The sequence below is a fragment of the Dreissena polymorpha genome, chromosome 1 (assembly GCF_020536995.1).
Source record: "Dreissena polymorpha isolate Duluth1 chromosome 1, UMN_Dpol_1.0, whole genome shotgun sequence".
NCBI lineage: Eukaryota > Metazoa > Mollusca > Bivalvia > Myida > Dreissenidae > Dreissena > Dreissena polymorpha.
The window spans coordinates 149,139,257-149,152,186 of NC_068355.1; the positions used below are offsets into that span (position 1 = coordinate 149,139,257).

General features: G+C 36.4%; 1 protein-coding gene across 23 annotated transcripts in view; it reads left to right on the plus strand.

The window, feature by feature from the left end:
- The first annotated feature begins 4,890 nt into the window (after positions 1–4,890).
- LOC127855419 (sodium- and chloride-dependent GABA transporter ine-like) overlaps positions 4,891–12,930 on the plus strand; it is an 80,710-nt gene continuing 72,670 nt past the window's right edge. For 22 of the 23 annotated variants that reach the window (XR_008037524.1, XR_008037536.1, XR_008037548.1 and 19 more), the window contains exon 1: positions 4,891–5,049. Coding sequence is in view for 1 of the 23 variants with exons in the window: in XM_052390991.1 (XP_052246951.1) it covers positions 4,929–5,049 (121 nt within the window). In the remaining 22 variants the exon portion in view is untranslated. Of the gene's footprint in view, positions 5,050–12,389; positions 12,458–12,930 lie in introns of those variants that run through there. The other variant, XR_008037555.1, reaches the window with a different exon arrangement.

Sequence of the window (12,930 nt, forward strand, 5' to 3'; positions counted from 1 at the left end):
TAATGGTCATCTTCCGCACCACTTATATCACCGAGTATGTGCCCAAAATCGATGAAACTTGGCAGACTTGTGTGGCCCGGTTGGCCATGCACGCGCCAAGTTTGCGGGCCCGTCTCGGTGCCGTCGTTTCCGGTGAAAGTGATGCGGAATATACGCTTACGGGCCCGTATTGGCCCGTTACCCTATAATGGGCGTCTTCCGCACCACTTATCTCCCCGAGTATGTGCCCGAAATCGATGAAACTTGGCAGACTTGTGTGGCCCGGTGGGCAAGACATTCGCCAAGTTCGCGGGCCCGTCTTGGTGCCGTCGTTTCCGGTGAAGTGATGCGGAATATACGCTTACGGGCCCCATTACCCTATGATGGGCATCTTCCGCACCACCTATCTCCACCGGGCCACGCAAGTCTGCCAAGTTTCATCAATTTCGGGCACATACTGGGGAAGATAAGTGGTGCGGAAGACGTCAATATACGAAACTAATTGTTTCAAAATATATATGTAACTAATTCATATTATATTGAAAGTCAGTTACTCGACACTTTTGTTGCTGATCGTCTTGGCTAGTTTTAGAGTTGAAAGCAGCAAACTCGACAAAAGGTTTGAACGATCAATATGCCCGCTGAAACGACAATTCAAGTCATGTACTTTTCTATGGAACGCCATTACTGACTGCATATGACTGTTGTCGTTGTTTGCAGTACATTAATCAATATTTTCAGTGGAATATTCATTATGCTTTGTGCAATTTTCTTTACGTTCGGTAAAGTCGTCATTGTATGCAGTAGTTAAAGCATTACGCGAAGTAGTAACAACATTATGTTCTGTCTAATCTTCTTGACGTTCTGTACATTCAACATTATGTGTAGTAGTTTTATCATTATGCGCTGTGCAAACGTCTTTACGTTCGGTACATTGGTCATTACGTGCAGCAGTTATACCATTATGTGCAGTAGTAACAACATTACGTGCTGTGCAAACTTCTTTCCGTTCGGTACATTCGTCATGACTCATTATGTGTAGTAGTTTTATCATTATTCGCTGTGCAAACGTCTTTACGTTCGGTACGTTCGTCATTGCGTGCAGCAGTTACATCATTATGTGCAGTAGTAACAACATTACGTATATTTGAAGTTCTGGTGTATCAACGTGTTGGCGACTTCCAAAACTGCCAACACACCAGAACAACTAGTCAGAGGCGCTGACATGTCAAACAAATGGACACGAAAACGAAACAATTATATGTCATGGTGTCGTTCAAACCCGCCAAGACTCAAGAGCGATAAGGAAGAATTAGGTCAACGTGCATACGGCACAATATTTAAACTTGCATAATATACATTACTCAGTACATGTTCAAGGTTATTACTACAAGACGGATTTATTGTGAGCCGGCATTATAGGCTATGTTTTTCGTTGAGAAAAAAGCTGTACAGTCCTCTTACGCCTACAAGAAGCTCATAGCATTTAGTATTGCGTAATCGTCGGCCACTAGTCGTCCGCTTTTCAATTTACTTGATCAGTAGTACGCTATACGCTATTATGTACACATTTTGATAATTTTGATCAGGAAAAAAATCACTTAAGCGTTGTTAATATGCTAATAAACAACCGGCTGAAGTTCTGATGCGAAGAATTTCAAACGCGTGTTCATATACAGTCAGCTTCCCTGAGAAACGTTGAATGTATAGGGTCAGCGTCAACAAAGCGTAAACTTCGATGAAATAAACCAGTGTTGTTACTATTCACATAAATTAATTATAACAATTCACGGAACATCACGTATTGATCGGCTGATTAGTCTCAGTAGTATGAGTAAATCTTACACCGATGCGGTGCACGTTAAGCCATCCTTAAACAATGTGTGTGAAACAGTAAGGCCCATAGCAGGCCATGTGGATTAGTAGGTGAATGCACTTTGATGAGGTATCTTTACATGTAGATCTATTGACGAGGTATGTGATGATTTCTGTAAAAGAATGCATCATTGAACCCATTCAAATAACAGCCACCTTTATTCTTTTAGAAGAAAGTACACTAAGAGGCACAACGTGTCTTTGACAGCTGGTTGAATGGTAGATATCTATTAAATAGTAGGTTGCTGACAAACATATTAAGAGTGTCAACATGTGAATGTCATTCTTATGAAATGGCAAACAAATTTTCTTAAATCCATACCTCGACAAAATGTTGGGGTAGGGGCAATTAGTGTGAGTCGGACGGGTTATCCCAAACATTTTTACTTAACTTTTTCACTTTCAAAGCCGACAACACGGAAGGACACATGTCATGATTATATCGGAGCGTATATTTGAAGTTCTGGAGTATCAGCGTGTTGGCGACTTCCAAAACTGCCAACACGTTAGAACAACTAGTCACAGGCGCTGACACGTCAAACAAATGGACACAAAAACGAAACAATTATATGTCATGGTGTCGTTCAAACCAGCCAAGACTAAAGAGCGATAAGGAAGAATTAGGCCAACGTGCATAGGGAAGCGGACAACGACAACGAGCGAGGCCTGGTATTGTAATGCGCATGGGGGGGGGGGGTGGTGTAGAGGGTTAGGGTAAGGGTTAGGGGTCGGGTTTGGGTTAGGGTTCGCCTAACCCTAACCCTAAGCCGACCCCTAACCCTAACCTAACATTAACCCAGGGTTATCTCCCCTATACCAGGCGTGGCTCGTTGTCCGCTTCCCACGTACATACGGCACAATATTTAAACTTGCATAATATACATTACTCAGTACATGTTCAAGGTTGTTACTACAAGAGGGATTTCTTGTGAGCTGGCATTATAGGCTATGTTTTTCGTGGGTCGGTCGGGTTATCCCAAACATTTTTTCGGCGTAAGCTGCATAAGCCAGCTTTTCACCCTGACTTGACCTTTGTAAGTGTCCAATAAAATTCAAATAAAATTTCCCGCGGCTAGGTACGAATGAATACACTTCATTTATTCCATTGGCTGATTTGAGTATACCACCAGAACATTGGAAACATATCCGCGTCTTTGTAACACTGTTTTACTGTATGAAACAATTTTATCTCTAATGAAAAGGCTTAATAGATAGAACAGTTTTACACTCAATTCTCGACATCAATACAGTTTGTGCGTACACCTTTTATTTTCAGAGTATTACCAGCGCAAAAGCGTTTATACTTAAAAGGCTATGTTCTCATATTTAGTACTTACTTCCATATTCCTGTCAACATGTTAACATGTAAAAGTATAAAGAGCAGTGGAAGCGAGGCCTCACTTTAAAGAATTGCATTTCAACCCGCGAGGTTTCGGGTCAAGTCGCGGACATTCAGAGTTTATATACAGGTCATCACCGGAGTTCGCGGTCAGTAAAATAATCGTTATATAATAAAGACGCTATCCGTGAACTAGGTGACCTGGAATTTTCTTTAGACCAGAAATATGTTAAAAGAAGATATTCAGCAATATAATTATGGTATGTCAATAATAGATTCTTAATGTGTTTTCAACAATACAATGATAAATATTATTTTTAATAAATTTAACAATAATTATTCCACCATATTGCCTAATGTACTAAAGTGATATTATGAGCATGTAACAGTTTATAGATGTCTATCGCAACCGTTGATTATTTTTGATGTTTCTACTTCATATACACTTATAGTAATTAATGCAGCATCAACATACTAAAACAATATACCAGAAAGAGAAAAATAATGCATTTGAATATTAACCGTACTTTCGTTTGACAACTGATCATGCGTTTACGAGTTGAACCTAAATTTAGTTTTAGTGCAGATTTGTTCATACGACACAAAGACACAATATTGTTTTACGGATCATTTCGGCTTACAGGACTGGGTGGGTCACGTAAGAATATCGAATATAAAATATATTTTTATAAACAACTGGTAGCAAGGTGAGTTGCAGATAATTGATCAGTAACCACATTTTAACTAACTATTCTGACCTGTTAATTCTTTTCAGCTCAATTCAACAGTGCAAAATGCCCATAATATCACTTTAAGCATGAGCACGATGATTCTCGATACTGTTAATAATCGAATCAAATAGCAATGCCCGACAGACCACTAAAACAGGTTTGTTCTCGTGTGGCCGGTTGACTCATATGTTTAAATTTCACTTCCATTCTTCTTTTGGTTTTCTGTTTTGTATCTATAGGTTTATGACCAGCAATATGTTATAATGTAAAATAAGCCGCGAAAACTCCCCGTAACATCCCGTACTGCGTGTGATGCAGCTAAGAACTGCACAGAAAAAGACATTCGCTATCCTTGATCTCATTCATTAAACTATTTACGCCGTATATCTTTTTTCAAGATATTTCTTGTTTCAACGTATGGGGGTAACATGAGTAGGCGTTGATAATTTTAGAACTTAATTCAGTACAAGAATAGGAACACTGGCATTATGAAGTCTTTAAATAACGCTATGCTGTCGTATTGACACTATTTATGACTGTTACTATACAGAAGGTGAATATCACTGATATAAGTTTTTAAACACATATTTTCAAGTAAATGTGGCTTATGTTATTTCAGTAATGTCAACTGTTTAGTTCATTAGAGTCAATTCACAATTAATATATATATATATATATATATATATATATATATATATATATATATATATATATATATATATATATATATATATATATATATATATATAATATATTTATAGCTTTTTTCCTGCTTTTAAAAGTGTGACAAATTGTAACCAATTTTACTGCGAAAAATGTTTTAAAGATAATGAAGAAACGCTTTCTTTTTGTGCTTAGTGTAAGGGGCGGGATCGACCCGTGCGAACTATGCATCGAGTTGACCTATCAACTTGCAAATACGGCTGCGAGTTGACCTATCAACTTGCAGATACGGCTGAATTGTAAAACGAAAGTAACTATCTTGCAGTGGGCGAAGAGTAACAATGGAAGACGGACGTGAGAAGTGGAGTCGGAAAATCGAATACCTTTTGGCCACAGCAGGGTATGCTGTTGGACTGGGGAACGTATGGAGGTTCCCATATCTGTGCTACAGAAGTGGAGGGGGTAAGCATACTAAATATGCAGCAGTAACATGCGTAATGCTTGTATTTGCATGCTAATTACTAAGTAAATTAGGTTAAGTTTTCTTATTTTTATCATGTTGCGTAATCACGACAATGGAAGGATGCAATCGCTGTTTGACTTCGGCAAAGACTATTGCTGAAGCCTGATCAACAAAATGAAAAAGCTGATGCAAGTTTTGTTATATAAGGTGAAAAAACTGAAATGGATTTGGAAATAAGACGGGCTTACCTTGTGTTTGAATGAGGGTCAGAGACAGAAGCTGGGAGTTGGCTAAGTCAAATAATTAGACGTGTAGAAGTTGGCTTATTCAAGGTGCCTGTACCGCGTGACTTTTTCGGCTATGTGTGGGACAATCAGATGTCAACAAACCATCGCTTCAGGTACGTTTCTGATAATTTCTTCATTCATTCAAAACCATTTAAAAAAAACAAAGACGAGAGCCCGGTCATTGTCAAAATACACAACCGTGTTAAGTTTGCGCAAAATTAATTAAGTATTCTTCCAAAAAGTGCAACCGCGTGTTTGAAAACACACAAAGGGAAATGCTTTTTGTGGTATATTTGTTATTCAATCAACAAAAACGTTCATTATAATATTGTTGAAGGTTTAAAAAATAGGACGGACATTGTAATTCTTCATAGAGAAGCTACATATATTGTATGTTTGCGCATATACATCTGATTCGGAGTCTGTGTATAAAAATGCAATAATGCTATGTGTGGGACACATTTTTGAAATGCTATGTGTGGTATGCAAGAATTTTCCCGTCAGTTCTGCATTTAATCTGAACACAGTTTTGTAAGAATCTAAAACATGTACTTCAGTCTGTACTGCAAGTATATCAAATTAACCAAATGTTACATGATGGAATACTGAAGTAATTGTGTAATGTTTAAACAATTTATGTTTAATTGAACATAAATTTTAAATAAAATACACTGCGTAATTGTTATCCAACCAATGGTCTTTTTTAACAAACACGTTATGTTGAACTAAAATATTTTCTTTTTTTTACTTATTGTCTTTAAATAAATATCATGATTGATATTTCTGCCTGATTATTAAATTCAGTCCTTTTTTATAAATGGATGACAAAAAAAGTAAAAGCGCTTGCTTTGAAATGGGTTTTACTTCTGTTGTTTTTCAGACTTGACAAGGATTAGTCGAAGGATTTGTAACGCTTTAAGGCGCGAAGCTGTGTTAGAATTAGATGAACACCATCAAACCACACGGAACGTGTTATGCGGCAAGTTAATTATCAAAACCACAGTGACAGAGATGGACCCAGCTTCATTCTGTGATGTTTACCGAAAACTATTTCAACTAACTATGCAAACATACCATTTAATATGTATTTAGGCATAATCAAAACAAAGTGTATGTATTGATATTTGTGTATATTTATGTGTTTTGTATCTATGTTATTAATGAAATTGATTAGATGAATATAAAATCTGAGTATATATGTTAATAAAACAATTGTTTCATAACAAATAACAATATAAATCCAATGATGATTGTTTGTGGTCTATTAAGTTCATTTAGTTTCCAATATCATCTCCATATGAATATCTTAAGTATATCCAAATAAACAATTAATAATAACATGGCTATATAACCAGCATGCACATGTTACAATAGAAATTAAAGCACCAAGTACATAAAAAAGTACATCAGTATTCGCAAAATAACAAATCTTGCTATACAAACATATAAATGATCTAATTAACACGTAACAAATGATCATCGCAAAAAAGTCTTAGCTTTGGGGGTTTATTATACCAACAAACATATTTAATTGTATTAATACTTCAAGAACTCAATTTCAAATGAAATCTGAATAACGGAAAATAGTGTAAGATGTTTAATGAAAATACTCATTCGACCCGGTCATGAAAGGAGCTGCAAGATCTTGTTACCACCGCACCAAGTAATAAATAATACATGTTGTTCAATTTGTTGAAAAGTCAAATGTGTATTTAATGTTTACTTTGATTGTTTTCTTTCACTGCAATACTTGCACCATCTGGTAACAAAACAAACAGTCTTTTAAACTTTTGAACATTAACTATATATTACAACTTTTCATTGATCAAGATATCAGTACGTCTCTTCAAGGTTCGTCCAAAAATACTTTAATCTCCCTGAAAAGAACAAAATACACATGAAATAAACTGTAAAACTTAAAACAATAAATAATTGTCATGCATGATATATAAGATAGCTCAATAGGATTTAGATACGAATACATGATTTTACAGAAAAATAAGTTATTGATCCTTTTGTCTATGTGTTTAAATAATGCTGTATTATCTCTTTATGCTTATTTAATAACTCTCGTTACGGTCAAATATGTTTACACATTCCTGATAAAAAGCACACAACCATAAGTTCAATAACACTTTTTGTAATTTTGTTACAATTATATTCACATGACACCTTGCACAAACAATCCTTACGATTTTGTGTATTAAATAAGTGCCTAAGTTGGAAGTAACAATTCACTGAAAATACAACATGTTGTAACAATCAATTTTATAGAAACTCACAAGAAAAGGTTTGCCGCAACAGAAATATTTTCCTTCCCGTGCGTGGGTGGCTTTGTGTTTGGAGATTCCCAACTGTGTTTTGACCTCTCTACAACACTGTTCCCAAACAAATGGCATTCTACAAGTACAAAATATGAATATAAATTATCAACAATCATGATAATTTTGAGTAACATGAACGACGTGATTATCATATTTTAAGCACGCATAACAGTACCAACAATGTTTTATTGACCAACTTTTGTTATTTAGACAGACTTAAAATATTATTGATGTTTATGTCAATCTTTCGATTCTCTAGTTTAGTTTGTATACCACACATAGCATTTCAAAAACATGTCCCACACATAGCATTATTGCAATTTTAAGCACATACTCCGAATCAGAAGTATTTGTGCAAACATACAATGTATGTAGCTTCTCTATGAAGAATTACAATGCCGCCCTATTTTTTAAACCTTCGACAATATTATAATGAACGTTTTTGTTGATTGAATAAAAAATATACCACACATAGCATTTCAATTCGTGTCTTTTCAAACGCGCGGTTGCACTTTTTGGAAAAAATACTAAATTAATTTTGCTAAAACTTAACACAGTTGTGTATTTTGACAATGACCGGGCTCTCGTCTTTGTTTTTTGAAAATGGTTTTGAATGAATGAAGAAATTATCAAAAACGTTACCTGAAGCGATGGTTTGTTGACATCCGATTGTCCCACACATAGCCGAAAAAGTCACTTGGTACAGGCACCTTGTTATTGCACCAAGGGATAACAGCAGTTTTTATGCTCCCCGAAATATTTTCGGTGGAGCATATAGTAACCAGTTTGTAGTTCCTTACTTCCTTCCTTTCGTCTGTCACACTTTTGTTACAGTTTCTCATAGCACCTTCAATACTTTACCAATCTCTTTCATATTTGGCATGTAGGTACCTTGCATGGACCTCTACCTTTTGATGAGGTTTGAGGTCCTTGGGGTCAAGGTCAAGGTCACCGAGGCTAATAATAGATTTGTCCGTCACACTTTGTTACAGTTTCTCAAAGCACCTTCAATACTTTACCGATCTCTTTCATATTTTGCGTGTAGGTACCCTGCATGAACCTTTACCTTTTGATGAGGTTTGAGGTCATTGGGGTCAAGGTCATCGAGGCTAATAATAGATTTTTCCATCACACTTTTGTTACAGTTTCGCATAGCACCTTCAAAACTTTACCTATCTCTTTCATATTTGGCATGTAGGTACCTTGCATGGACCTCTACCTTTTGATGAGGTTTGAGGTCACCGGGGTCAAGGTCACCAAGGCTGATAATAGATTTTTCCGTCACACTTTTGTTACAGTTTCTCATAGCACCTTCAATTCTTTACCGATCTCTTTCATATTTGCCATGCAGGTACCTTGCATGGACCTCTACCTGTTATGAGGTTTGAGGTCACTGGGGTCAAGGTCAAGGTCACCGAGGCTAATAATAGATTTTTTAGGTGGTTGTTAACACATAGATTGACATCATCAGGGAGCATCCATCAGTTTCACTGATATTCTTGTTTGAGGAAAGCATGTTATTGCAAAGGTAAATTAACACATACAGCAGACTTTTTCAGTATAATGTTATATAACACACAGTACAGTTTGTCAACCAGTTCCGAATAATCAGCAGTTCCGATTAAGTATTTGATTTTCCATAATGCCCCAATAAAAACAAAATGATAAGTGTCTAAGGTAGCTATACATTTTGACATTAGGTAAAGGAATAAATTAACAAAGTTTTAGCAAGAAAGCTTTTGTATTATGCTTACAGGGGGGATAAATGCATCAAAAAGTTAGCCGGAACTGATTGAATAAGTTATGTTTTGAAATGTGCATATGGATATAGAAGGCTTTATTATTTTCAAATAAACTTTTTGCTGATTGAAAACAAATGCCATGACAATGTTTTGAAATACTTATTCGGTAAGTTGAATGATTTTTAATAGCGTGAACTTAAATTGGCTATTTTTGACAAAAAACTGCATATGCCGTCTGGCCTTACCTGTTATCATACAAAATAAATTTTACCCTTTATTTTTACATCTTCTCACATTGACACTAAATCCCGAAAAAAATTATTGTGGTCAAAAGAATTAACGTTTTTTGCCGGGTGATTGTAAACTGGTTGAATGACTGTATTTACTGGTAGATGTATGGTTATCATAATAATGATACAGAGAATAATATTTAAGTGTGATTGTGTACTAGTTCATCCAACGAGTTGAAGAAAGGTTTACATGGCGAGGGTAATGTTGCTTTATTTATAATTGTTAATGTCTAGACCCTCAAAGGGATGGTTTTTACGCAAGACCCAAGAGGGATATATTTTTATTCGTTTATTCACTAGCTCTATCAAAGAGCAACTTACTTACATCAATACATGCATACAAAATACCGCCAGCTTCTATTCGCTGAGTGTGCCAGTAGGCAGAACTTATCAGGCATTGCTGACCATTACATGTACATCCCTCCTTTCTTTTAAGATAGAAGTTCAACAAAATGAACAAATATAGTGATGCATGATATAATTGATTATGTTGCTTTCTCATTAAACCATTGTCAAATTTCAGATGGTTACACTATTTATCAACACATTGTGTTACAAGATATGAGATACGGCTATTAATTGCCAGGGCCCTCAATCTATCAAATCTGCCGCCGAATTTCGGCAGCAGTCCCCCACCTATAAAGTATACTTTTTTCCTCTTTTTTTTTTTTTAATAGAAAGATGTGTCTCATGATTATTATACCTCAATTCTATTTCAATTTAATCTTTTCAAACATACTAAATTATGAAAAATGCAATGAATATAGTGCAAACATGTACAAATGTAATAATGAGAGAGTAAGTAAAAAAATCCCCCAAAAAGGGAAACGCCGCGAAAATTCCCCCTCCTAAGGGCTGCGGACCCCTTCCCCCAAAGTAGAGTGAGGGCGGTGATTGCTTTATTTTTATTTCCTTGAATTGTAATTCAACGATTTTTAAATAACGCGATTAAACATACAAACTGTCATACAACCATAAAATCAATAACTAACAAAATTCAAACAGTTCAAGCAAGCTGTTGTTTTAATGTCATTTCCTGCCTAAGTGCCTCAGAAAATGTTCATCCACCAGGATGTTTGTTTCACAAATATTTGTAAATGTGACAAATTACTGATTGGAAATGCCATGCCATTCCTCCTCTAAATGAAGGGGTAATTGTTATGAAAGTTTATGTACACCATGTTACTACATGTCTGTTATGCTGACTGACTCATTGACTGGAGTGCATGAGGTGCCTGGAAACGCGAATCATTAATTTCAGGTGAAATATCACTGTTTAACTTTGACATTATTATGCGGTTGATTTCCTCTGGAAAAACGGTTAATTTAATCATGTGAAAAAACACTTTTTAACTTAGGCATTATTATGGCCTCAGTCAAACTGATTTTAAAGCGCTCTTCACAAAATTAATTATTTTAATAATAACCAAGTAAAATGCATTAATTCAACAGACATCTGCATTTAAAATTTTCTCAGCAACACATCGTAGCGGTTTGCGATTCTGCCTCTGAGACTGTCGTGGTCGGGAAGGCGTTGTACTGCAATTATAATCTGTTGCGGCATGGACATCTGTTTGAACTGGCTTGAAATGTGATGTGTACCGGCGAAACAGTTTTTCTTGATGTTCTACTGTGATTGTAGAACCGTTCTTTTTAATGACTTTGCCAGGCATAGAATAAAGTGGCATATGCAGTTTATGGTGGGGTTAAGACTCATTAAGACTATATGGCATACGCTGATTCGTGACATTTTTATGCGCCCGGTAGGGTGGCATATAGCAGTTGAACTGTCCGTCAGTATGTCAGTATGTGTGTATGTCAGTCTGTCTGGAAAAAAAACTTTAACGTTGGCCATAACTTTTGCATTATTGAAGATAGAAACTTGATATTTGGCATGCATGTGCATCTCATGGAGCTGCACATTTTGAGTGGTGAAAGGTGAAGGTCAAGGTCATCCTTCAAGGTCAAATTTCAAATATGTGGCGTCTGTTCTTCCGTCCGAAAACTTTAACATTGGCCCTAACTTTGTCAATATTGAAGATAGCAACTTGATATTTGGCATGCATGTGTATCTCATGGAGCTGCACATTTTGAGTGGTGAAAGGTGAAGGTCAAGGTCATCCTTTAAAGTCATATGTCAAATATATGTCGTCTGTCCGTTTGTCCAAAAACTTTAACATTGGCCATAACTTTTTCAATATTGAAGATAGCAACTTGATATTTGGCATGCATGTGCATCTCATGGAGCTGCACATTGTGAAAGATCAAGGTCATCCTTCAAGGTCAAATTTCAAACATATGGCATCCGTCCGTCCGTCCGAAAACTTAACATTCGCCATAACTTTTTTTTGCCCTCGAAGGGTGGCATATAGTTTTTGAACTGTCCGTCAGTCCGTCTGTCTGTTCGTCAGTCAGTCTGTCCGTCCGTCCGAAAACTATAACATTGCCCATTACTTTTGCAATATTGAAGATAGCAACTTGATATTTTGCATGCATTTGTATCTCATGGAGCTGCACATTTTGAGTGGTGAAAGGTCAAGGTCATCCTTCAAGGTCAAAGGTCAAATATTGCAATATTGAAAATAGCAACTTAATATTTGGCATTCATGCATATCTCATGGAGCTGCACATTTTGAGTGGTGAAGGGTCAAGGTCATCCTTCAAGGTCAAAGGTCAAATTTTGCAATATTGAAGATAGCAACTTGATATTTGGCATGCATGTGTATCTCATGGAGCTGCACATTTTGAGTGGTGAAAGGTCAAAGTCAAGGTCATCCTTCAAGGTCAAGGTTAAAGGTCAAACATTTTCAATATTGAAGATAGCAACTTGATATTTGGCATGCATGTGTATCTCATGGACCTGCACATTTTGAGTGGTGAAAGGTCAAGGTCATCCTTCAAGGTCCAAGGTCAAATATTGCAATATTGAAGATAGCATCTTGATACTTGGCATGCATGCATATCTCATGGAGCTGCACATTTTGAGTGGTGAAAGGTCAAGGTCATCATTCAAGGTCAAGGTCAAATTTTGCAATATTGAAGATAGCAACTCGATATTTGGCACGCATGTGTATCTCATGGAGCTGCACATTTTGAGTGGTTAAAGGTCAAGGTCATCCTTCAGGGTCAAAGGTCAAATATATGGCTTCAAAGCGGCGCAGTAGGGGGAATTTTGTGTTTCATGAACACAACTCTTGTTGCAAATGAGTCCCTTTTTTGGACATGCTCATCATTTTC